Raw genomic sequence first — 25,694 nt, 5'->3', positions numbered from 1 at the left:
TATATGAAGATCTATATCCTTGTACCTCACACCCGTCTGATATCATCAATATCCCAGCTCGACCACAGGAATTAGCCATTGGCAATACACCACCACACTACTCGATTGCCTCCTTCGTTGAAGGTTGTGTATTAAGACTTCGTGGATGGATGGACGAGTTTTATTTCTTTATTAAAGCAACCTATCAACCAAAGCAAGTCCATGGTCACGCCGATTATAAAATTCTTTATTCGCTCCACAAGAAGACGCGCGGACTTGGAGCTGATACTATGGACTGGATTCTGTGTCAAGCACTGAGGTCCTACCCGCCAAAGCATCCACGTATGTTGGAGATGATCGGTCACTACTTCTACAGCATGTCAAGAAACTCGGGAAACTCGGAAAACTCCGTTATAGCTGGGTCTTGGTATCAGTGGCTTCGTCTAGCACGGTTTCAGGTATTCGGCCCACGCCACCCAGCAACGACTGGCAAACTCGATAGGGTCACCGTCCCAAAACTGTACAGAAAGCTTCCAATTACGGATGACGTCTGGCACATGAGAATGAGCGCACTTGGATACGATGGTATCACAATACGCCACGAACTCGACGAGTTGGCTTCCTCACCTTACAGTCTTTATTATACCAAATTCCTTCACCAGGAGCGTCTATCAGCAATTAATAAGTTTGTTGAGAAAGAAGGGGTGGAAAACGCAAAGCGGCTTTTCGGTGAAAGGACTGTGCTTTTCTATCAAATGTTTGCTGCCAGGGATGCGGATGTTGCGCCGATCCAACCCACGCCACCGACCTGGACGTTATTTCTCACGATGCTTGAGGTGTTTTTCGATTTATTTCCGTTTATCAACAAAAAGACCTTGGTCAGATGGAGTAGAGATGTCCTCGATGCCTCGTATGGGTTGGAGAAGCCACCCTCATCATCTCACCGAGAACGCAAAGCTTGGTTATCCGCACAGCCTTACCTTGCTGGGCTTCATGCATCACTTGATATGATCCCCGAGTTTGAAAGTTCAATCTATTATCCCAATCCTGAGAGAATAGCGCGTATGTCAAACTGGCTAGAGAACGATGATTGGGCACCCGATGCATGGGATTGGAGGCAACTACTTCCTTTGGCTCGTACAGCAGCAAAGCCCTCAGAGTTGTCTTCTGACAAATCATTCCTTTTGTCAAACGAAGCTGAGAAGGATCCATCAGATCAGCGACCGTACTTCAAATGGTTCCATCGGGTAGGGCCAATGCTATTGGAGGTCAGGCTAAGTTTGGTAGATGGAAAAGCGAACCTTTACCAGTGCCTCTATTTGAATGACTCCGCGGCGCCCCAGCTTCAAAGTTTTTCATTTATTTTCTGGAAATGTACTGGTCAGTCTTATATCTGCGAGGAGACATTCTGCCACGACTGGATGGCTATTTTACTAACGCTAATGGGGAAATTAAACATTGACGGCAGATCAAATCTCCTAGACCTACGAAGGGGCAACTGAAGTGAGATAGTACACAGTCATTGGGTTTATGAAGTAATTAGGTTAGCCAAACTGTCTCCAGTCGATAATATTTAGAACCGGTGATGTAACATGTTACTGTCAGCCTGTGAAAACGTCACCAACAAAGGGTTGCCACTGCCTCTCGCACCAGTCCCAGAACTTTCCTGTATAACCCAATCCACCTGCAGACTGTGGAATCATTGCTCTTATGATATCCCTGCGTGGACATTTGTCATCTGAACGGATGCGTCCCCAAGGGATGACATAGCACCCGTTATGCTCGCTAGTGATATCTAAAGAAAGACCAGAGTAGAGCTCAGTATAGGCTCCAAACTTCGGGTCATGGAGAAAGAACTTCATGAAGAACATGGCGATAGCTGGTGTACCATCGTAGGCCCCGGCCTTGAGGTTGCCTGGATTCTGAGCGACACTGATGATCCCGTCTTCAGCATAGCGTGTTGCCATTTCGCGACTTATCATCCAGTTGCCAACTTTGGAGACAGCATAGTTCTGCACTCGGTCAGAACTACCTTCTTTGAGAAAGTCGAAGTCGATGCCATTCGTTGGTGTCGCTGCTTCGCCGAGAAAACTAGATGTCCAAACAACTCGAGACGACCTTGGTGAGGAGGTAGCAGCAGCACGTAATTGGGGGATGAGAAGTTGAGTAAAGAGTAAGGCTGCTACGCAATGCATGCCCACCATTGGTTCGAGACCTTGTTTCGTTCTGGCTCCGACAGGGACTCCAGTTCCTCCTGTGCCTGCGTTGTTCCAAAGCACGTCAAGTCGACTTTCCTGTCGAGCAAAGGTTTCAGCGGCGTCCTTGACGCTCTCAAGATCATTCAGATCCAAGCACAGCGACTTGATCGTTCCAGGATTTGATGGGCGGGGATTAGCCGATGTGATAGTTTTAATGGCAGTCTCTGCACGATCCTGGAACATAAGTTAACAATCGACGATCTTCCATCCCATCAAGGGTCAATCCTGACGTTTGATCTTGAAGTCATATAGATGGTTGCACCGGTGCCGTACAGCATCTTGACCAGCTCGTATCCGATGCCGGCATTTCCGCCCGTGACAATGAAAACCCGTCCATTCTGAGCGAGCACATCCTGCTCAGTAAATATTGGCTTTGGGGGTAGCCACTGCGCTCGCCAATTTCGCAATGAAGCGAGCACCATGATGGTTCCACAGAGATACTATTCCAAATATCTGAACTGCAGTAGTTTGGATGAGGTGGAAAGTTGGTTTTGGAGGTGGGTTCGTGCATTACGAGGCAAAGGGAATGATTACGCGTGTTAAACGACAGTATTTATAATTAGACTAACGCCATACGCTATGAGACGCAACCAATTGGTGACAACATTGTACGACACGATGCCCCTCAGTTCTGCTGACGGGCTGTTGACACGCCCGGCTCCCGAAGATTTGTACTCTTTACCGTATGTTATAGTCGACCATAGACCTCACATCTGCTGTCAAAGCCTTTGGGAGTGAATGCCACTTTGCTACCCAGTTGATTCAGTTCAATGGGCACGTGTCCCAAATGAACATCAGATACGACCCATTCAGGATTTAGTTTGCCGAGACAACCTTAATATCGAATTAGTACTTGACAACCCACTACACTTGTAGCGTGGCACACGCGGGACGTCGCTTCAGCCCCTCCCAGGGCCTCAAAACAGTCGATCTTTTCAGCGCGAGGGGCGGGACAACTTGGTCATTCTGTGTGTGACTGACTGGACATGGACTCAGGCCATTTATTTCTGACACCTCAAGCCTCTACTTGAGCTTTCTCACCGCCCGAATAACTCCCAATCATATCAATTATTGGCATAGCCTGCCGCGTTGTTACTAAATTAAGACTTATCTGCGTTCTGGCAACTAGATAAATTAGGGTTAGCTATCGTCGGGACTCGAATGCCGATTATCCGGCGATTTCAACATTTATCTTGCAATTCAATATCCCGGATTGTCGTAGTTTCAGTCGCGCGCTCAGCTTCACTTCTCGAACATGGCAGCAGAGAACATAGTCTCGTCAGTCATCTAAGAAGATTGTAGAGGATGATTATGGCAACTGGGTACCTATCACTATCTGTCATTTCACATTGCACTCATACTTAACTGGCTAGGCCATAACCTTAGGCATATTACTCACAAGCATATTCGGATGCTTGACTTTGAATCCATGCTATAATATCATATGAACGAGATCCTTGCCGATGCCTGGATAATTACAGATTGAAGTTGTAGTAAAAAAAGTTTTATTAAAATTGCACAGTAATTAAGATACGATTTGGAGTTGATGTTGGCATTTTGTTTATATCTTACAACTGTGTATAGCCGGAGGGTCAATTCTGTTACAATGGCTGGTTCTATAATATCTGATGATGCCTACAAAATGGCAGGTATTTCCTTATACCTAATCAACATGACTACCGGAGCCTGATTTCCGAATCTGTTCTGTACTCCGAAACATGTCTGACGGCATATAACGTAACCAATTACAGACAATCAAGTGTTCAAAGCAATATCCACTTCTGAGCGACATTTTTCTGAACCTTACAATCGTCAAAAATGTGTTATCAAATTACAGAACGCTATGCGGCATGCCACTGTGTTTACTATATTCATGCCATCAATCCATGTCCCTCTTTTGATCGACATCAACCAGGTCAAGGAATCGATAAACGCACCATCTTCGTCGGTCACGCCTGCTCATCGCATAGTGCTTCTTATGGATTCGTTGACTCAGCTAAAGAGAAAGAGGATGCCGACGGAGGCCATGTTTCAGACGACGATGATGGCGCGTCTATATTCAGCCAAGTTTCAGCTCCTTCAACAAACCTAACATTCCCTGATGACGTAAAACAAGAGGCCTCGGACATATTATTCCAGGAATTACTCAATGAATTCAGTCTCAGACATTTATGGCCGCAGATTGTGAGGATTTCTCAGCACAAAGACGGGGCTATCAAGACTATCGCGAGATATCTGTCTCGCTTCTCTCGCGACTTGAGGGCCCATGCAACTAGCCGCCTAAACAAGAATGCGGCAAGGTTCGTGGGTATGTCTCGACAGACAGTTGCTAGTCGAATCGTCGAATGCCATATGAGTGAGCTCACACCCACAAATAAGCGAGCGTCGGTCATAGAGACAAAAGGGCTGCCACTGGACGGTTACGTTGAAGAAATTGAAGAAACGGAGGATCTGGACACAGACGAGAAGAACATAATCTACGACAACATACAACAATTCATATTTGAAGGCGCACCGTTCGAAAGCTTACTTTCAGCACTGAGGCTCTTTGCTTCTACCAACACGGAGTCATCGTCCGAGCTGAGCTACAGTATCAGGAAATCGTTCAACTATCTAGTTTCAAAACATTGGAAACACCATAAAGTACCACATCGGACTCGTGTCTCTTGGTCATGTGCATGTATCCCATCCCCAAAGGACAAAGCTTGCGTACTAACGATTGGCCTAGCGTTGTGGACATAAGGGCTACGATGATTACCTTGAGAATCGAACAGGTGCAATTGAAGAGTTACAGACTTTGCTAAATGATTATGAGGAGATGAATCTCGAGCTCGTAGATAATACGGGGCCAACCTCAGTTAAAACGACCATGGCAAATCTCTCTTCCATCATAAAAAGTTCATTTCCCGTCTCTTTCTTGAAGAAGACATCAGGAAAATTACCCACCTTTAATCAACGCCAAAGGTTTGACGAAGCATGTAATATGTCGTCTGCCATAGAAGTATCTGCGGTAGACCCAAAGCACAGGTTTCTCATAGTGTGCGCCCCATTTAAGAAACTGGTTTCGAAAGCACACCAGCCTGATATTTGCAAAATTCACTCTGACCGCGATTTTTTCAACGCGTTACGATACACGTACTTCAATTCGCGACGTGCCGTCAGGTGGCGTTGGCTTCGGCGGGTATCATCCATAGACTTTGTCAAGGTATGTTGTCTGCCTCTCCACAGTAAGCTCTGTATAAGCTAATTCGAAGACATAGTTTGAGATCTTTCTGAGCGAGATTGTCAACATCCAACAGTGCCCTTCACTCCCTGGAAGCGAAGCACGGATAGAGTACGATTTCGAACAATGTGACACCAGCCCACCTATCGGACCAAACCTTTTATCGCATCTGTTTGAGAATCCAGACCATGCTGAGGTTCTACCTGTCTTGTTTAATAGGATACCAAAGAAATTAGGAAAGAAGCTCTGTGCTTGTCCTAGGAAAGGTAGCTCAGTTGGGTGGGGCATCAGGTTCATCGAGGGACTTGATCCATTTGCTGTGTTTCTTTGTGGATGTGCGGGCTTTTTGGTGTCCCTGTGTGTTTCTCTGATATATACCCTTGTGATGGATGATATACAAGGTGGCTTCGCGATTGGTGCACATATGCTAGCTTTTTTCCTGTTCTGCGGTGGTTGTCTTCAGTCCGCACTTCCATAATGTATTCGCAAGCTAATACAACACACGTAGACGGAATAATATGAAACTATTTTCCTTTATACACAACAGGGTGTCAGAATTAAAGTTATTTATCACTTTAGAAAACTCGCTTATTTTATCTACTGCGCTGTATCCGTGCTTAGTTCCCATTGACCTATTAGCCGTCACAATATCCCCTGTCGTAAACCTCAGCTAAATTGGAAAAGAGGGCCCAACAATCAATAAATTGAATTTCGGCCTGTTTATTCTGTGGCTTCTCGCTACTGATCAACTTAAGGTGAGTTTTAGAACGCCGATCAAAATAGTTATATGTCTTGAGTGTCCATTTCTTAGCCGCATCAATTGAGACCCCTAAATCCACGTCAAAATGGTTGCTTTCAAACCTGCCCTTCTCGTTCTTCTCACCCTCAGCAATGAGGCCTTTGCGGTCACTTCTGACATTCTTTGCACCAGCAAACTTGGTACTGCCAGCATTGCGTCTAACAAAATTCCCCGGGCTACCACCACCATCAAAAACCAGGTTACCGTGATCAAGAGGATTATCCGCAAAGCCAACGTGATTGTGGTTCCTCAACCTCGTACGACAACTATAACCGAGACGGCAAAGAACACTGTCACAACAGACGCTGCGCCGGAGGTCGAAGTAGCCACCAGCGTTGTCACCAGTAAGGACTTGACTGCCCAAAGCAAGGACCATCGCTGATTGTCTCTAGGTACGCAAACCCAAAGGGTAACTTCCTATACTACAACGACTTCGACTTCGACCTCATATACTGCCACAACAAAATGGAGTACCAAGACTGTCGCCGCCCCGATAGGCTTTAAGTATCTCAAAAGCTCTGACAGCCAATGGGTACCAAAGAAGCTTAAAGTCAGAAAGAACCAAGACGTTTCTCCTATCATTCCACCCGAGTCTTTACATGTGCAGCGAGTGGACTGTACCAATAGGGTTCCTTCAACTACTATCAAGACTGTCACTACTACCATCCCGGGTCCTCGTAAGACTCTAGCGCCCAAGACAAAGACCAAAGTGATGACAACCACTGAGATTGTCACCCACACAAACTACCCTCCCAAGGTTACAGAGACCATATTGGAAACAGTCTCACCGATCACTATAGTACGGGACACAGTCACTCGACAGGCCCCCTCGGTTTCTACCGAAATAGGTAAGTCCCTGGAAATAACTGTCAAATACCACATAAAAACTAACATTGGCAAATCAAGTCACCGTTGAAACTATTCTACCTGCTCCAGGCATTTACGAGGCCTGCGGAGCAGATGCTTTCATATCAAGTGCCAATGGTGGCCGAGGAATTATTATGACTCCAAATATGGGATATCTTGAAGAACAAATCGCGGGCGGTGCAGCCAGTGGAGCTTACAACTGCTGTGTCGAGTGTATGAAACGGCCCAGGTGTTTTTCAAGCAGGACATCTAGCGATAGTACTTGCCTCCACTATATGTCACAAGGAACCTCAAACGTTTGCCCTAATGGCCAGGTTATATGGGCTGACTACTATTCATATTCAGATGGCCCAGTGGGCTACACGTATGCGAACGGTCCTTGCGGAACAATGAATAATGACGGCGTGTTTTAGTTAATGGAAATGGAGATAGTAGGAGATAAAAGATTATCTAAATCAGGAGGGAACATAGCAAGTATCGTTTTTGCGGCCGTTCTGTGTTACTTGCAGCTTCTGAGACGCTGTCCGCTACAGTACCATTCCGTTAAGCTTCCAAGCGATGCCATTAGATTAGGCTACCCTTTCAACTTTAATTGTTGAGTGATCTTTATTGTTTTACTGTCTAGCCCTTAGTCTCCTTTTTTTTTTTTTTTGCTTCATTCATTGTGTTCCGTCTGACTCTCAAGTTTGTGTTTATGGTGGCATTCGATGTGCTCGGTTTCATACGTCAGATCGTGCTCAAACGTCAACTGTTAGACTAAAACTCGTGCCCGTCAGATGATTTATCTGCTTTACCATTAGCTATGGCCGAAGACGTGGCTTCCTAGTTCAGCGTTGGGAATGACTCAATCTACGACCCGAGACATGAGGATCACCACGTGATTAGATGTTCACGCTGGGACAGGCACTAAGTCACAACAGTGGTAGGGAAGCGTTTCTCATCCTATCTAGGCCGTTTAATAGCTCATCTACCCCATAGTCATAATGAAATCCGATGAAGATCTTGATGGTATGCCATAATCCGATTCTTTCTAAACATGGGGTGAAATCGTCTCCTCCAACTTACGTATAACGGGCTGTAGGAATGGCTGTAGTCGACACGGGTGAGCTTTGATTTGTTTGGGAGTATCTGTAACTGTCGGTCTCCCCTCTCCAAATAGAGGTGACTGTTGGTAAGGGTAGCCCCCTTGCAGTACCCAAACCCTCCGGTCAGGATCTGGCATGAACATTTCCTGTGGAGGACCTGTATAGAGCATTGAACTGTCCCATGGGAGATACAGAGGCGGCGAGTCCAAGCGTCGCAGTGCCTCAAGTGCTGAGGTAAGACTCAAGTCTTGAAAGGGCCTTTCGGGATGAGGCGAAAGCAATCTCATGTCGTCCATGTGTTTCTTCATTGTCCCGCCCATGACATAAACGCATTGGGGTACATCGCAGTGTTTTCCTGAGGATATTTCGGTCAAGGAGGCATGTAGCCGATCAGTAAGGTTTTTCAGATGACCCTGTCTCTTCTCTTCAATCTTGTCTGCTCTGATTAGGATCATATTTCTCAACATAATATGAACTTACCAATGATTGATGAGAGAATGGGGAGTCCTAGACTATCGATGGGTCCAGTACTCTCCACCATTGCAACATGCTTCGCACATTCTAGATAATCGTTCAGTCCAAACACGGACACGACAACGATCCAGCGAATGAGGTCGTCGCACAGGTGATGGGGAATAGATCCGGAAAGTTGACTCATCCACGATTTGGCGGAGAACGATATAGCTTCGTAACATTGCAGATCGTCTACAACTGTAGCGATCTGGGCAAACATCTCGAAAGACACGTACTGCGGCACATCCTGATTTTGTGCATGGATAATCCGCAAGACGATCAACAGAGCTTCCGGTTGAAACAAAGCCTCCATGCTCCAGTAATAATGGCCATCGATCTCCGATCTCTGAGTTTCAAGGTAGTCTCCTTGGAACATTATCCTAGCACGTCGAGATGCCACTGAGAGATGTTTCCTGGATACCTCGATCCATAGTTCTGCTCCTGGATCGTTCCCTATACGGCCGCGCAACATTGGTTAGTTGTACGTTAATAACAAGATACGTTTCAGTTGCTAGATCTAACCTTCTTGGCGGTTGGTAGTCTCATGAGTGGCAGGAGCCATAGGATGGTCGTGGACGCCCCCCGGCCCTTCAGCAACGGACTCCCCGACAGTCGCCGCTTTTTCTACAGCCACTGGATCATCGGTAGTGATTGATTCATCTGTGCCGTCAGGGGATACAGTCGGGTAGGATATGATGATCCAAGTGTCCCCATCCGGGTCAATAGTTTCGTAGTCTACCGTCATCGCTGAGGTTGTTACTAAGTCATTCATTAAGAAAGGGCTTTCTCACGATAGTAGCATCAGGGTATGTGGCGTAAGCTTACTTGTTGTAAAGCACGAGCAATGCACTAGGTAATAGAAGACCTGACCGGTTATCACTGGAAGAAAAGACAAGACTTATATCGAAAAATGATGAAGAAGTCAGAGGAAGAATAGAACCAGTAGAGGTACGGGAAAGGGCTATTTATCTTTGCAGAACCTCTCAGCTTGCATATTTTTTCCCTTTGACATGCTTCATTCAAAGACGAAACTTCACCAACAAGCAATCTTCTTTTTTTTAAGATTGCATGTACAACAGGTGAAGACATCATGGCAGCCTGCAGGTAGGAATACGACGATTGGATCGATTGTGACAGTGGTAGTACTGTTGTACTTTATCTAGACTAGACCTTAGTAACGCAAAATTAGTAGCTACAGGACCATAACGGGTTACAGGTATCCCTCCCTTACAACGATTGGTTCAGATACATGAATCTGAGTCTTTGACGGGAAGCTTCTCCAGGCAACCCCTCTCGTTTCCCATCGCAAGCATATATCACTCGGTGAATCTGTTTGATCATTCTAGGTCTGACCTTCTCCATTGTTAATATACGGACGTGCTGTTGCATGTGGCAAGGTTTCCTGACCAGATTTCCAACAAAACCCAGTACCTATTGGTTAGAGTAACACAGCTATACAGGTATCTACTTGTTAGTCTCGACGAATCTGATTCATCTCTTCTATGTTTCCGTGCAATCAGTTATGGTCAATACGAGGTGTAGGCAACGTGATACAACTAGACCAATACCAGCCCGATGCTCCCGTCAGTCTATACATCCATCTCATTCGAAATCACAAACATATTAAAAACTTTCTATTGGCCATTTCTGGCGGGTAGCAACAGTAAGTACCAAAATGGAGATCAATGGAAGGGCATCAGCAACAGCTCGGACTTCCAGAGAGTCAAACAAATATATGTTTAATTAATTAAAGTTAGGTGATAAGTTGTCCTTATTTCAACAAACTTGGATAACATGTACCAATCTTCTAGCCAAACTGCTCATTTGTTCGAGGCAGAGTCGAGATGAATGATGATACGTTTAGTGGGGTCATCAAATTGACAACCGAGCATGTCGTCTACCGGCTATAAACAGAACAGGGTTTCATTTAGGCCAAGACCCATCCGGCATTGCGGAGGCACAAGATCCATCAATTGGAAAAAGACGTAGTCGGCAAAAGTGGTTTCAGACGTCGATCCCCCATGATTTACTATGTATTTAGCCTAATGGGCTATTATAGCTTGACACTATCCGTGTTATAGCCACTATTTAACATCGTCGTCCCATCTTGAGGCTCGATCGTCACCTTTCCAGTCTTTCGTGTTGCGGATAGCATTTCATCTTGCAATCATGTTTGGTGGTATCACGACAAAAGCTTTGCTAATAGCCGGTTTGGCTTTTTCAAGCACTGCTGCTCCAAGCAAGAATGAGAAACGCCACTGGGTTGGCTCATGGGCGTCTATGCCTCAGATTGTCGAGCCTGCCAACCTTGCCCCAGCGCCTTTTGTAAGTACTTCAGTCTAGTAAACGTTCAAGGTTACGATCGGTACTAACAAGGTTTCAAAGGGAGGACCAGATCTTGCGGCTCAATTCCTAAACACTACGCTGCGTCAAACATTCCACATGTCCATTGGCGCCGAGAAAATTAGGATTCGCTTTTCTAACATCTTCGGCAAGACGGAACTGCCCATCAACGCAGCTACCATTGCTTTGCCAGTTGGTGGAAAAGCCGGTGTTGGTGAGATTGACATCAAGACCGCCAAGACGCTTAAGTTCAACGGAAAGAAGTCCGTCTCTGTGCCTGCAGGAGAGATTGTCTACTCTGACCCAATTGACTTTAAGCTAAAACCTCTTTCAAACCTTGCTTTGTCTATGTACACCGAGAAAGGTCAAGCTGGAAACACCATCACCGGACACCCTGGTAGCAGGACTACTTCTTGGATGCAGAATGGCAACCATGTGAATGCTGCTTCTGTTTCTGGAGGAAGCACTAAGCATTGGTACTTTGCTAACGGTGTTGATGCTTGGGCTCCTGCGGATAACTTTGCTGTTGTTCTGTTGGGTGATAGTATCACTGACGGACGAGGCAGCACTGATGACACAAATGATCGGTGAGTAGACTTTACAACTTGACAGTACTTCGACTTACCGTTTATAGTTGGTCCGATGCACTTGCTGCCCATCTCCAAGCGTCAGGAATGAAGAACGTCGCGGTCAACAACATGGCTGCAGGTGGTAACGCCATTCTCCAGGGTGGTCTTGGCCCTCCTCTTCTCCAACGCTACAAGCGAGACGCTCTCGAACAACCTGGTGCCAAATTCGTTGTCATCTTCGAAGGCGTCAACGACATTGGCCCATCCGCCACGGACGCCGCCACCCAGAAGAAGATCAAGGATGGTCTTATTGCCGCCTACCAACAAATTGCCGGCGATATCAAGAAAGCTGGCATGACCAGCATTGGAGCCACCATTACTCAGATGCTCGGAAACCAGTACTATGCTCCTGAGAGGGAAGTGACCAGGGTCGCTATTAACGAGTGGATCTTGAACAACGGGACTTTTGACCACACGGTTGACTTTGCTTCGTTGATTGGAAAGGGAGACAAGCTGCTCCCTCAGTACGATTCTGGAGATGGTCTACATCCCAACCCTGTTGCGTACAAGGAGATGGGTACCAAGTTTCCCATCAAGTTCTTCAAGAAGTACTAAGACGGCACCTGAAAACGGTTCTGAAGTTATGTCTCTCTATTGAGATCGATGTACTATTTTCACCCGTATTTATAGTTACCAATGTAAATATTATTCTCCAGTTTGTCTTGCAAGTGACGAAGCTACTGAACACGACCTCTTGATAAAGTTTCCGAATCTCGGAAACGGTAAGTTAACTAGCCTATCGGTTACACTACAAGTGTCCGTCCATATTGCTTAACTCTCCGAATTGATGACCTGACGGAGACTTCACTACATAGATGTCTCCCAGAACCTCAATTATAAAAGGCGCGTATGACCATGGCTCATCATTGTTCTATCACAACATACTCTCACATCTAACAATTACTTTATCACAATGAATCCTCCGCTTGAGCTCTTCGTCCTTTCATGGGGTGTCTACCCCCGCCGAGTCTTGATCTATCTTGCCGAAAAAGGTCTTCTTAATTCACCACTCATCAAAATCACCGAAGTCACCGTGGACAACGGAAAGTTGTCTGCTCCTGGCAAACCAGCCGGTACAGCGCCCGTACTAAGACTCCCCGACGGGTCGTTCATCAAGCAATCGGTCGCAATCCTTGGTTACTTTGAAGATATTTGCCAGAACCCCAAGGAGGATTGGGAGATCGAACTCGCCAAGCATGCCAAAGGCAGTATGATCGGAGATACAGCAGCAGAAAGAGGCCGTGTTCGAGACATGTTGTCTCTCGCGGACGAAATCACCAGCCAGTTCGGTTTCGCTTGTCATAAAGGCACTGCATTATTCCAAACGCTCGAAGAAACGAATCCTACCACTGCTAAACTCATTCTGGAGTTTTGCTACAAGAATTTGAGACTGCTGAACAAGTACTACGAAGCAGATGGACGTTTTGACCGCGGCACCGATGTTCAGGTCAATATCGCGGATTGCGTGTTGTATTCGGTCCTACACTTTGCCAAAGACTTGTACAGTTTTGATCTTATTTCCGACCCTGAGCTCGTCAACCTGCGAGCGTTTTACGAATGGTTTGGAAAGAGGGAGAGTGTTCAGGTGGATGATGACCATTTCCCAGGGTACCTCAAAGAATTGGCTAGTCAATGGCTACCTGTAGAATAAGTGTCCGGCTAGTCTAGCAGTTTTTTACACGCATCGAAGGGGTCTTATGCACATTTTAGACCGGCATGTTCACTAGACTTTGAAATTTATTACTAGCCCAAGAAAAGCCCTGCCGACATTTTGCTCCCTCCGTCCCAAGGCCAAGCCTAAGTCAGTACCTTGGCAGGTGGAGTTCGTTGCCGAGGCATTATAGATCTACAGAGAATATATACCAATATGGACAAAGCTCCGTGTGAGCATGCATACATAAAATGCACAAAAATACAACTAGCTAATCTCCAACTTCCAAGAATGTTTATCACATGGACAAGGCACGAGACCATTTCATGAAGTCAATATCTCATTAATTTACGTTATTATATATATATACAGACCATTTCCTAAATCGTTAGAAACAGTTGTATAGTCCAGCTCCAGCAGAGCATCGTCGTCTTGGGTTACAAGATCTACTTGCCGCCTGCCTTCTCCACGGTCTCAACTGTGGCGGTATCGACCTTGTTGAGCTCATCGAGAACATGCTCATCGACTGATTCGTGGAAGACGTCGACCTTTGTAGTAGCGAACTTGCGAGCGCTGATACCCTTCTCGAACAAAACACCGAGCTCGGCAAAGGTACGGCCGTTGGGTTCGGGGAGGCGGAAGTAGGTGTAGATGATGCAAAGGAAGCAGATACCACCCTGTGAAAAAGGATTAGTTCATGATTACTGGCGTAAAGCTTGGTAGGACTCACCCAGAAGAATCCGGTGTAGTTGCTCCAGTCCCACGCGGTAGGGTTGAGCATATAAGGTGTCAAAACAGCATTGATAATACCGACGATACCACTGGAATTTGTTAGTTGCTAACAATGACATTCATGCGGAGAGAACTTACTAAAAGATACGGCCAAGAGCAACGGTCTTGATCTGGAGTCTTCGGGAAGGAAGCTCACTAACAAGAGAGTAGGCCACCGAGCCAACAGTAAGCTGGTAAACCACGGCCCATCCAATCATAAGACTTCCAGTGGCAAGAGCACCCTTCTCACGGTCAGCCTCGGGAACGAGACCAAGGAAGCCGAGGATGCAGAGGACAGTGCAGAGACCGCAAAGTCCATACAGATAGAGAGTGCGACGGCCGATTCCTCGGCTCATCAATGCCCAAGCACCAAACACACCAATCATGTTGATGGCATATTGTCCAAGAGCGAAAGAATAGGCGTGCTTGGTGGACAGACCGGCTTGTTCGAGGAAGTAGGTAGAGTAGTTGGAAAACGAGTTTCCGCTGAGGTTCTGCATAGCCCAAACCATACAGACGATTTCTGTTCGACGACGGTTGACACCCTTGAAGCAGTCGATATATGAGCTTCCGCTGGTGAGCTTCTCCTCGAGAGCAGTTGTGTGCACCATCATAGCCACGGTCTCGTCTGCATCGAAATCCGTCTCGCGATTGAGACTAGTCAGTCTCAAGAGACTCTTCTTAGCATCAGCAACACGACCCTTGCGAACAAGCCACCAAGGACTCTCGGGCGCAAGCCAAAGTCCGACGATCAAAGGCAGAGGCCAGATCCACTGCAGACCGTAGGGGATTCTGTAAGCCCACTGATCCGTTCGGCCGATCATGGATCGTAATATTCCGATACCAATCTCTTGTCCGAGACCCCAGCAAAAGTTGACATATGTGGTAAGGTAACCGCGGAGGGCGATGGGGCAAACTTCGGAGGCGTAGGTGACGCAGATGGTCTGGAAGATACCCCATGGCAGGCCACAGAGGATTTCGGCGGCGAGGAGCATCTGGACGTTTTGGGCGGTGAAGAAGAGGGTAATGCAGCCCGAGAGCCAGATGAGACAGCCGATGATTGTGTATCGATAACCGAAGCGCTCTGACAGCCAACCGTTGAGGAAGAGACCGATGATGGAACCGACGTTGGCACCCTATTCAAGTTAATTGGCTATTATATTGGTGAACTGAGGGTGTTCCTACATTGCTGAGGCCGGCTTGCCATGCTGCCGACACTTGATATGAACCGTCGGGTTGAAGAGTTCCGTATTTTCTGTTCCACTGGGGAAAGGCGTCTAATTGCTATCATCAGTAATTGCGACGTAAAGTTAGTTGCAGTTAAAACTTACAAAAGTTGTTGACAAGTACAATGTCGAATCCTTCCATGACAATGCATGTCGAGATGAGAACACTCCATGCGACAGCCTTGGGATAAAGCTTTATGCCCTGCATGAGGGTCATGTTCTGTTCTTTATTCGCTGCGGAGCGCGCATGGTCGATAACATCGGGATGGGTCTTGCTGGGGTCTGTGTCGTGAGCCACTGGGGCAACAGCCGAGACCTTTTCGTCCGACATGTTTGTTGTTGTAGATGCCCAGGGTCAGTCAGGTAACCTATGGGTAGAATAAGAAGGAAAGAGAGTTGATGCGGGGAAAGAGATGTTTTTGAGGATCTGGGGAAAGATGGAGAATTCCAAGGGGCGGCCCCAATATTCTTATTTAAGTTGACTAAGATGCTGGGGAAAAGAGGGGAGAAGAGAGGATGGGTTGGATCGGCGAGGTGCCCGGGGAACTGTTGCTGAGTCTTGCTTGGCTTGTGCGGGATGTTGCCCTGAAGAATACTAGCTTGAGTCTTGTCCAACGTTAGCCGCTGAGAGGAGAAGGTAGGACAGAAGGAAGGGTGCAGCAGGGTTGTAGTCAGTGAGTTGGTCAGTCAGTTAGTTTAGTGAGTATCTGTTCTCATAAGAAAGAATGGGATATTATATTCTGTAATTCCTATGTAGTTTCTGAGAGAAAAGTCATATAGTTCACCGATAGACGACATGACAGAATATTGGAGAATCATCTCATCGCATAAACTCGTGTTTCTCTCAGAGTCCATCCAATTTCTCCACAGACCAAAACAAACTCCAGCTAATCTGGGGGTGGAGAGACCGACACCTCTACAACCAATAACAAGACCCTGATAGCTAATTTTCACTGCTAATAATGTGGATCAGAACGCTCTCGAACAAACCAAGTCAAAGTCCAATCTCAATCGTCTCCATACCCAAGAACCTGGCTCTGGTAGCCAAGCGGGGACTTTCTCGGTCTCATTCCGCATCCTTTTCGTTGGTAGTTTAACGGCAATTGACTTAGAGTAAATCTTGTCAAATCCACGACTCGTGATTCAACGGCGAGAAGGCCGTGAGTAGCGCAGCTGAGAAGTCCGTTATCAGAGCCTAGACTCCAGATTTACCAACAGTCTGGGGTCGTTAGATCATTCTTCCCCGCGATTTATACCTGTCGAGCCCGAAATGCACGAATGACAGCTCGGTTGAAGGGATGTTTGACGAGTCTCGACAGATTGAGGCTCAGTCTATTGGTTCCTAGTTTATCAGATCTCGGCGCGACTTTGCGAAGCATCTAGAGCATGCACATTGCACGTGGCACGTGGCACGCCTTGTTGTTTTTCGACGCGTCATTCTTGGCATACTTCAAACGATAGATGGTAATTAAAAAAAAACATGAAACCATTCACTGCTTGTAATGAAGACATTACCAGGGTTTGAAGATGTTGAGAATCATGAAGGTGACGACATGTCCTACCCTGTACAATAGCATACCCAGCTTATCAACACCGCATCGTGAAAAGGTAAGTCCGTAAATTGTGTTGTCTCAAAGAGAAGGAATCTATAGATGCATGCTACTGCATGTCGATAAGTTGAAATTAGAAGTTGACTGTCGCCTTGGCGAAGCAGGTGTCACGTTCGGTTGGCAGCGGCTTGATGGAGGCGAAGATCAATAGTGAAAATGCCGCACGCCAAGACCTATGATGTTTGCCATCCATTCTTCAACATTTAAACGCATTCAATCGGCTCACGCGTACTTTGTTGTGGTGATGGCAATCGATAATTTCTTGATCCAAGAGCGCATAGATTAGATACTCGTTATTCTTTCGCATTATCGACCTTTGAAAGAAGATGATAGCTTGGCCATCAGATGCACAGTTTAGATACGATAAGATAAGATAAGACCAAGTTGATCACTGAGACACCCTTGTTGTTGTTTCTCGTCGCTGCCACGCGGCATCGATGGCATCGCGTGACCAGTATCAGAGCATACAAGAACAGATTTTAGGTCTAGTTTATGATGGATAGACACTGATATTTAAACTATCCTGTCCCCCTTCTGTAATGAGGCATATATGTCCATCAACTCCATGATCTAAATCTCGTCACATTCCCAAAAAGGACAGTTTCTCCAATTCGGTTTAGATAATCCACACAAATCTCACCCCTTGCCATCTCAACCAATCATCATGCTGCCCATTTGACCCCAACATCCGACATCGGGGAACTTGTCACTCCAAGTGGGATCTTGTCTGAAGAAATTTGCCAGTCTAAACTTGATCCATCGTGATCAATGTCATAAAAACATCCATTGCATGCTCTTGGCGCTTACTATCGGAGGGAAAATGAAAAGAATTGGAGAAATTTTAGATATCGTGATAGAACAAAATGGGGTTCGTAGTCGGGGTCGCTTTCCTTTCTCCAAAATATTGGAAAGTGAACACGAGAAGACTTGAGCATTGACTTGATCTGTTGGTAACATGTTCGGCTCCGAGAAAGTTGACCAGGAAGGTCAGGTCTTGTCAGGTGAAGTTCATGATGATCCTGGGCATGCTCATGATGCTGTTTTTGGAAAGATCAGCGATGATGGGCCGAACTATCGCAATGTGAGTTGAACACCATATGTTCCATGAATAGATCATGGATACTGATTCTTTGAATAGGTCGGTTGGGTTGGAACTGCTGGTCTCATGATGAAGACACAACTGGGTCTTGGCATCCTTTCTATCCCTTCTGTCTTCGATACCCTAGGCATGATCCCCGGCCTCATCTGTCTCTGTGTTGTAGCAGCTATCACGACATGGTCAGATTACATAGTTGGAATATTCAAGCTTCGACATCGAGAGGTATACGGTATCGACGATGCAGGAGGCTTGATGTTTGGCAGAGCAGGCCGAGAGATCTTTGGATTTGCTTTTGGTCTTTGTAAGTAAATTACACAGCACTGACCTTTACGGAACTAGAACTAATACAATATCTCGTCAGACTGGACATTTGTATGTGGATCGGCTATGCTGAGTGTCTCGATCGGTTTCAATGCTGTGTCGAACCATGGGACTTGCACCGCTGTTTTCGTCGCGGTGGCAGCTATCACTGGATTCATGTTTGCGAGTATCCGTACACTAGGTAAACTGAGTTGGCTCGCTTGGCTGGGTTTGGTCTGTGTCATCACTTCTGGTAATTATCCATCGACAGAAATCGTTGCTGTGAAATCGCCGCTGACATATCATTAAAGTCATCATCCTTACAGTCGCTGTGGGCATTCAAGACCGACCAGCAGCTGCACCCAAAGACGCTGTTTGGGTATCAGACTACCACCTCTTCAAGAAACCCAGCTTCACCAATGCCATCTCAGCCATCTGCTCATTGGTTTTTGCATACGCAGGCACGCCCGCCTTCTTCTCCATCGCGGCTGAGATGAGAGACCCTAGACACTACACGAGATCACTGATCCTGTGTCAAACGGTTATCAGTGCGTGCTATATCGCCATTGGTTGCGTAGTGTATTATTTCTGTGGCTCATATGTTGCGTCGCCTGCCCTTGGATCAGCAGGTGTTTTGATCAAGAGGGTCACGTATGGAATTGCACTTCCTGGGTTGATTGTTACTACCATGTTGACCTGTCATGTAAGTTGAAGCACCGTAAAAGTTGCAAAGTGACCGAAGCTGACACTACGGACTAATAGCTAGCGAGTAAACACGTTTTTGTTCGTGTTTTGCGAGGTTCTAAGCATCTCGCCGCCAACACATTCGTCCATTGGGCATCTTGGATTGGATGTACCTTCGGTATTACCGTTGTAGCCTACGTGATTGCCAGTGGCATCCCCGTTTTCAGCGGTCTTGTTTCTCTTATTGGCGCGTTGCTCGCTACATCCTTGTCGTTCCAGCCCATGGGTTGTATGTGGCTGTATGACAACTTCAAGCGCGCGAAGCAAGATCGATCTGCGACTTGGTACATTGGAGTTCTATGGAGCTTTACGATCATCGTATTGGGGACATTCTTGACTGTGGCCGGAACTTATGCTTCTGTGGTTGATATCATGGCTTCGTATAAGGTCTCTGGAGGATCGGCAGCTTGGTCTTGTGCCGACAACTCTGGCTCTTCATAACCTAGCATTGATAATTAATGTTCCTACTGTAACAATAAATAGATTGGTTACACTACTATTCTAGCACCGCATGTTGAAGACTGGTCCTTTGCAGCCTGAATAAACATAATATTTCTAGGTACTCAGTAGCAGATCCTCGAAAGTCCTCATAGCCGAGTCATGATTGACGTAAAAGACATGTCAGTACTAGTATGCAATGTATTGTTGACGGTGAGTGATACTAGAACCATGATTGAAAGATCGACGCCCTTGCTACCCCTTAAGCTCCAGAGTGCTTTACCCAGTATGCTTGAGGGTTACACCACCCCTTAAGTCCCACCTCTCCCCAATCCATTCCGATTCCACTACTCTTATGCCCACCAAAAGGCACATTAGGTGCAACTTCAAAGTGTGTGTTGACCCATATGCTACCCGCTTCCAATTGCTCAGCCATTCGTCTTGCACGAGGAACGTCCTTGCTCCAGACCGACGCGCCCAGACCCAAGTTGGATGCATTAGCCCTGGCAACGACATCATCTTCATCAGACCATTTCATCATGGGGACGATTGGGCCAAAGGGTTCAGTTTGGACTATCTCCGAGTCTTCAGGTGGGTTGTCGATAAGGGTAGGCTGGATGTGGTAACCCTTTTCTGGCTTTGTAGTTCCGTTGGTGCTGGTCAAAGACTTCCATCCTTGTTTATCGATTTCTCCGTAAAGCCGCTGTAGCTTCTCAAATTGCATTTTGTTTTGTATCGGCCCGAAGAATGCTTCTGGGTCAGAAAAGCCTCCGCTCTTCATGTTATCAAGAAAGCCAACTACAGCGGAACGGAAATCGTCGTAGATGCTTTCGTGGACATAAATTCGTTTAATGTTCATGCAGATCTGTCCGCTGTGAACGTAGGCGAGGAATGCCACCTGAGTATCATGGTCAGAATTCATTTGTACGAGCCATTGGAGTGAAATAGTATCTTACCTTTCCAGCAACAGTGGGAATGTCAACATCTTCACACACAATAGCGGCATCGTTGCCACCCAACTCCAAGGTAACGCGCTTAAGTGTGGATGCACAGGATACCATGATCTTTTTTCCCGTCCCAGTTGACCCCGTGAAGCTTACCTTGGCGACGCCAGGATGTGCAGTGAGCATCGGCCCGAGGTCATCCCCGCCACTGAGAGCTTGGAAGACACCTGGAGGAAGAACCTTGGCTCCGATCTCTGCAAGCTTGAGAGCAGAATATGGAGAATATGGAGATGGCTTCCAGATAAAGGTGTTGCCAGCAAGCATAGCTGGATAGGCTTTGCCAATACCGAGGATCATGGGGAAGTTCCATGGAACAATGCCGACGCCCACACCCAGTGGTACATATCGCACTATGGCAGTTCGCTTTGGATATGTCAGTCAATGTCTAATTTGCTCTTGGATATGAAACAACTAACGTCATCATTGTCCTCGGGCTTCTCCTCTTTCAGCCTCAACTCGGGCGTCTTCCTAACATGCTCCATAACAAGCATCAGTTCAAAAGCTCCAGCCTGAGGTGGTTTACCAGCTTCGCGACCAAGAAGGTCAATAAACTCCTGCTTGTGCGCCTCGATAGCGTCGGCAAACTTAACCAAATACTCAGCGCGCTCATCTTGTGATAGTTTACGCCAAAGAGGGTAGGCTGCTTTAGCAGCGTCTACAGCGCGATCGACGTCCTCCTGAGTCGAGACTGGGCTCTCCCAGAGTGGCTCCTCGGTACTTGGACAAATGCCATGACGGGTTTGGGATGTTGGGCTTGTTTTGTTGTTGATGATGTTTTGGAATACCTGTTCTTGTGTTAGAGGGGGTTCCGGAAATGGAACTGGTAGTTATGTACCTTGAAGTCGATCTTTTGGTCGTAGGGGAAAGTCATAATTGCGGTTTGGAGCGTGATGAAAGTTGAAATAAAGGCTCCTAGTTGAAAGGTGAAGAGCGGGTTTGAACTGTATTTATGAGTCCACTGGACACAGGATGTATCTGGACTTTATAAATTGGAATCCAAAAGAAATGGACAACACTTTAGTCCGTCTTTTGAAACCTAACGAAATGGCCAATCAACAAGAGTTTTTGCAATCTTAGATGCGCCAAGTAGTAAGCATAGCGTAGCATGCATCGCAGCTTGTATATAGATGCGGAATAGGGCTGACGAAGGACCGACGAAGAACCATCAGCAGACGAACGGAAGGTCCTGTAATCCGATTGTGGGATCAATTTTACATGGGATGTCTTAACTAACTGAACGGATCCCTTGACTAAAATACCCCGATTGATGACAAGTATCTGCTACACTAAATCCACTGGAGCACCCTTGAACAAATAATTTACCATCCAAAGCCGTTGTTTTCAAGGGCAGTCGCCACTTGTTCTGCGACAAGCTTGTTAATCGCGATGCCAGGGTGGTAATCATCGAACCACAACTAATAATCGTCAGCAAATGAAGTTACGCTTCTGGACATAGGACTTACGCATGATTTTCCATTGTTGTTAAAGCATGTAGCATCCGGTGCCCCGTAAGCAGTGGGATTCTTGATTGCCTTGTTGAATGAAACGGAGGTGTCAACAACGATAGCTTTGACGCCGGAATTAGCCTGCTTGAATGCCTGCAGCTTGGAAGCGATTTTGCTGTTGTAGAGGTTGATCGACTTGACCAACATCGCGTTGGAATCGGGACCTTGCTTGATCATGGTTGGGGTGAGTTGAGTTGCTAAAAAAAAAAAAAAAAGGGATTAGTGATGTTTCCAAGTAAAGCCATATCCTCTCTTTACTTACGCGGTACACTGAGCAGAACAAACTTTCGCAGTCCAGCGTTATACATAACCTTGAGCAGCTCAAAGTATCTCGAAACCGCTCTCTCAGTGATATCCGCCATGTTTCCAAGATAAAACGAGTTTCCTACATCGTTGACACCGATCCAAACGCCTGCAACGGCATTCTGCGCATTCCATGGTGCATAGCTAGGCTTGCTGGCAATGGAGTCGGAAAACTGCTTTACTTGGTCCACCATGCTCTTGACAGTATCCTGATAAGGCTTGATGATGTTTGCATCGACGGTAGCGCCTCCATAAGCATAGTTGTATGCCAGGACGAGTGAGTTATTCTGTTCGGTAACGATGCTACCGACCCAGTTGGGTCCACCGGATGCTGTCCATCCTGGGAAGGGAGGGTTGCCGATGGGATTCTTGGAGGAAGGTTTCTCGCCGTTGATATCGAACCATGTTTGTGAGTACGAGTCTCCACTGGTTGCGTGTTAGTGTTTGAGATAGATCTGGCGGATGAGAGGCTGACAATGTGATGAGATAGTCGATATCTCCAGCTGCTTGGACAGCCGTATTCTGAAACAGAATGCTGGCGAGAGCCGGTAGGATAAGCTTCAATAACATGATGGATGCTAACAATGGGTTGCTGGGATATTCACAACGGCTTCCTCAGGACAAATTCTATATTAGATATAATATAGGATGCCGAAACCACTTTATATATCATTATTCTTCCTTGAATAGACAACTTCCTACATATGTACTGCCCACCATGTTAGTATAGCTGCCATCCCTCCTACTGGCGGATTCCTTGCTAATAGTATTCCCGTCTCTGAAATCCAGATGAAGCCCATCTCGTGATCAATCAATGCAAGTATAAATCTCGGAGCATGCTGAGTCCTCAAAGAAGACAAACGGAGCTGTTCCGCAGCGGGGTATAGACTATTTTGGGCTTGGCTATTTGCCCATGCCGCGAATTGTACATAACGCCGCAGATCTTTATCCTTTTGGTATTCTCTGGGACGGAGAAATAAGTTCCGCCAAACCTGAAGTATAAAACACGGAAAAGCATAATGGAGTAAATGTTGGCCAACCAGTAGCATCGTCCAATTAAGTAAGAAACTATAAATGGCATTTGCCAGAGTGGCTAGCTATAAATTTACTCGAAGATCCTTGACAAGACGAGACAATAGCGAGGCTCATTTGTTTATTTGCAAGTTTCCATCCGTACTATTCAATTTTAAAAGGCAAAGACGCGTTCTAACATCCTTTCAATACTGGCATTCTGTAACCTAGCTATACAATTTAAATATATGTGGTTGTGCTAAATTCATCGTCTCGCACCTCTTTCTTATTCAGCAAGTTATGACTCTCAAGCTTGATCAGATTACTTGATCTTATCTGGAAACTCACTTGTGAAACCCTGTGATCTCAATGTCACAGTCTTCTATGATAGGTAGCTACACAGTCGGCTACTGAAACGCCAGGGAAACAATGTCTTGGTCATGGAGTACAACTTGCAAATAAGGAATGTAGCCAAGTAACACGTTGTATATCTGGATTTTCGGATACTGGCGTCACATGTACGTATCAGCAGCCAAACTTGTCATTTGTTTAGTTGCAGAGTCTCTGCTGTCCAGTTGAAGTGAATCTCCATCGCTTTGACCCATGCTGACGGTCAATGTCTCACATTAAAGGTGGGCTAGTAGCCCAAGTTCCAGCTGAAAGCACCATATCTAGCGACTATCACTTCTTAATCAGTGCCTACTCCGTCACAAGCCTCGCTGCATCTGGGTTCGACACGGTAACGCCGCATACGTCAAGCCTCCATCTCTTCCCAGCTCAACCAACGAAAGCTGAGCATGACGTAGGATCTGCTCGGTTGATATTGAGCTAAGAGGGCTATATTGGGACATGATCTTCGCTCGCGTCCGAGCTGAGAGCTGAAATGTCTCGTTTTTTAATGGATTCGATGATGCTCGATTGACTCTGATGATGTGTATTTAATTGAAGGGTATGCCAGGGAAGGTTCCCGTTGCAAATTTAATATTGTAGTTCTTATTTTTGCATCAACATTTCTAGCATTAATTCTTACATTTATTTAGTACTCGCTCAAGATGGTTATTCTAGTGACTGGTGTAGGGTGTCTTGACAACAATCTTGCAAGGTACAAAGCTGACATTAACCAGGGAGCCGGATTCCTCGGCAGCACGTTAGTGCAATTACTGCTCGATCAAGGACACGAAGTGGTCGTTCTCGACTCGTTATGGACTTCGTCAGATACCAACCTCGACCGATTCCGATCTAACAAAAGATTACGATATATCCAGTAGGAGCGCACTTGGCAGATATATTATTGAGCATCGCTCTAACTAACATCGATTGACAGAGCCGACGTGCGCGACCCCATACCCTGGATCGACGGGGTCGAACAAATATACCACCTCGCCTGTCCAGCAAGCCCTGTTCATTTCGAAACCCAACCGATCGATATACTACAAACATGCTTTAACGGGGCATCCAATGTCCTAGACTACGCGGTCAAGCAAGGCGCGCGCGTTCTTCTCGCCAGTACATCAGGTACGGCCGCAATAATACCCCCACATTCTGCTTACATTCGCTGATCAAGTCGGAACAGAGGTTTACGGCGACGCTCAAATACCGTGCCAGGATGAAGGCTACCGGGGAAATGTCAATTGTTTCGGCCCCCGAGCATGCTACGACGAAGGCAAACGAGTCATGGAAGCTCTAGGGTACTCGTACCAGCTAGAACACGGTCTAGAAGTCCGCGTCGCCCGGATATTCAACGCCTACGGACCTTTCATGCAAGCAGAAGATGGTCGCGCCGTTCCTAATTTTATAACAGCCGCTTTGAAGCGGGAGCCGATAGTCATATACGGAGACGGACACGCAACGCGCTGCTTTCAATTCTCACAAGACTGTGTTCGAGGTCTGGAGGCGCTGATGAACAGCGACCAGAATGGGCCGGTTAATATCGGTAGTGACTTGGAGATGGAAATCAGCGAGATTGCAGATATAATCTCGCGTGTCGTCGCGGCAAAAACAGGCTATGATCAACCCGTGCCCGTTCGCTTGGAGCCGAAGAGAGAAGATGATCCTGTGAGAAGAAAACCAGACACGAATCTTGCAGAGAGGGTTTTGGGGTGGAAGCCGAGAGTCCCGCTGGAAGAAGGCGTGTCTGTCACGGTTGATTGGTTTATCCAGAGGGAGAACGGCATTGTGAGCAGACTGTGATATGGATATGGATATTGGGATGGTCAATTACTGTTGTAGCGTATCTGGAACCTTCTCTTATCGATCCCCAGTTCCCCGTGTATTAGTCCACCAAGGAGGAAACACTGAATCAGTAGATCGGAATGCTCGGCACCTCAAAAGACTCC

The 25,694-nt window shown here is 46.5% G+C and overlaps 11 protein-coding genes across 11 annotated transcripts; 6 read left to right on the top strand and 5 right to left on the bottom strand.

The window, feature by feature from the left end:
* Nucleotides 1-1,580: 1,580 nt before the first annotated feature.
* FGSG_02364 (uncharacterized protein) lies at nt 1,581-2,659 on the bottom strand (the record flags this gene model as incomplete). The annotated part of the gene is made up of 2 exons (XM_011319972.1): nt 1,581-2,411; nt 2,468-2,659. 2 exons carry the CDS (start codon nt 2,657-2,659, stop codon nt 1,581-1,583), a joined length of 1,023 nt encoding a protein of 340 aa, XP_011318274.1.
* Nucleotides 2,660-4,055: 1,396 nt separating this feature from the next.
* On the top strand, nt 4,056-5,938 carry FGSG_02363 (uncharacterized protein; the record flags this gene model as incomplete). The annotated part of the gene is made up of 3 exons (XM_011319971.1): nt 4,056-4,880; nt 4,966-5,442; nt 5,498-5,938. The coding sequence occupies 3 exons, from the start codon at nt 4,056-4,058 to the stop codon at nt 5,936-5,938; spliced, it is 1,743 nt and encodes a 580-aa protein (XP_011318273.1).
* Nucleotides 5,939-6,305: 367 nt separating this feature from the next.
* On the top strand, nt 6,306-6,641 carry FGSG_02362 (uncharacterized protein; the record flags this gene model as incomplete). The annotated part of the gene is made up of 1 exon (XM_011319970.1): nt 6,306-6,641. The coding sequence occupies one exon, from the start codon at nt 6,306-6,308 to the stop codon at nt 6,639-6,641; it is 336 nt and encodes a 111-aa protein (XP_011318272.1).
* A 1,422-nt stretch (nt 6,642-8,063) lies between these two features.
* Nucleotides 8,064-9,469, bottom strand: FGSG_02361 (uncharacterized protein; the record flags this gene model as incomplete). The annotated part of the gene is made up of 4 exons (XM_011319969.1): nt 8,064-8,068; nt 8,192-8,647; nt 8,692-9,177; nt 9,247-9,469. 4 exons carry the CDS (start codon nt 9,467-9,469, stop codon nt 8,064-8,066), a joined length of 1,170 nt encoding a protein of 389 aa, XP_011318271.1.
* Nucleotides 9,470-10,893: 1,424 nt separating this feature from the next.
* FGSG_02360 (uncharacterized protein) lies at nt 10,894-12,251 on the top strand (the record flags this gene model as incomplete). The annotated part of the gene is made up of 3 exons (XM_011319968.1): nt 10,894-11,049; nt 11,080-11,654; nt 11,702-12,251. 3 exons carry the CDS (start codon nt 10,894-10,896, stop codon nt 12,249-12,251), a joined length of 1,281 nt encoding a protein of 426 aa, XP_011318270.1.
* A 358-nt stretch (nt 12,252-12,609) lies between these two features.
* Nucleotides 12,610-13,347, top strand: FGSG_02359 (uncharacterized protein; the record flags this gene model as incomplete). Its single annotated transcript, XM_011319967.1, has 1 exon — nt 12,610-13,347. One exon carries the CDS (start codon nt 12,610-12,612, stop codon nt 13,345-13,347), a length of 738 nt encoding a protein of 245 aa, XP_011318269.1.
* A 446-nt stretch (nt 13,348-13,793) lies between these two features.
* Nucleotides 13,794-15,675, bottom strand: FGSG_02358 (uncharacterized protein; the record flags this gene model as incomplete). The annotated part of the gene is made up of 5 exons (XM_011319966.1): nt 13,794-14,024; nt 14,078-14,168; nt 14,218-15,254; nt 15,304-15,395; nt 15,450-15,675. 5 exons carry the CDS (start codon nt 15,673-15,675, stop codon nt 13,794-13,796), a joined length of 1,677 nt encoding a protein of 558 aa, XP_011318268.1.
* A 2,234-nt stretch (nt 15,676-17,909) lies between these two features.
* Nucleotides 17,910-19,538, top strand: FGSG_02357 (uncharacterized protein; the record flags this gene model as incomplete). Its single annotated transcript, XM_011319965.1, has 5 exons — nt 17,910-18,035; nt 18,093-18,358; nt 18,415-18,425; nt 18,665-19,056; nt 19,116-19,538. The coding sequence occupies 5 exons, from the start codon at nt 17,910-17,912 to the stop codon at nt 19,536-19,538; spliced, it is 1,218 nt and encodes a 405-aa protein (XP_011318267.1).
* Nucleotides 19,539-19,797: 259 nt separating this feature from the next.
* FGSG_12120 (uncharacterized protein) lies at nt 19,798-21,410 on the bottom strand (the record flags this gene model as incomplete). The annotated part of the gene is made up of 4 exons (XM_011319964.1): nt 19,798-20,433; nt 20,492-20,902; nt 20,956-21,324; nt 21,375-21,410. The coding sequence occupies 4 exons, from the start codon at nt 21,408-21,410 to the stop codon at nt 19,798-19,800; spliced, it is 1,452 nt and encodes a 483-aa protein (XP_011318266.1).
* A 448-nt stretch (nt 21,411-21,858) lies between these two features.
* On the bottom strand, nt 21,859-22,917 carry FGSG_12119 (uncharacterized protein; the record flags this gene model as incomplete). Its single annotated transcript, XM_011319963.1, has 4 exons — nt 21,859-21,954; nt 22,003-22,241; nt 22,307-22,773; nt 22,823-22,917. The coding sequence occupies 4 exons, from the start codon at nt 22,915-22,917 to the stop codon at nt 21,859-21,861; spliced, it is 897 nt and encodes a 298-aa protein (XP_011318265.1).
* A 1,493-nt stretch (nt 22,918-24,410) lies between these two features.
* On the top strand, nt 24,411-25,548 carry FGSG_02355 (uncharacterized protein; the record flags this gene model as incomplete). The annotated part of the gene is made up of 3 exons (XM_011319962.1): nt 24,411-24,622; nt 24,683-24,873; nt 24,923-25,548. The coding sequence occupies 3 exons, from the start codon at nt 24,411-24,413 to the stop codon at nt 25,546-25,548; spliced, it is 1,029 nt and encodes a 342-aa protein (XP_011318264.1).
* Between the last annotated feature and the right edge of the window lie 146 nt (nt 25,549-25,694).

This window comes from Fusarium graminearum, chromosome 1 (genome assembly GCF_000240135.3).
Source record: "Fusarium graminearum PH-1 chromosome 1, whole genome shotgun sequence".
In the NCBI taxonomy this organism is placed as follows: Eukaryota; Fungi; Ascomycota; class Sordariomycetes; order Hypocreales; family Nectriaceae; genus Fusarium; species Fusarium graminearum.
This window is presented reverse-complemented; position numbering and strand designations above follow the sequence as displayed.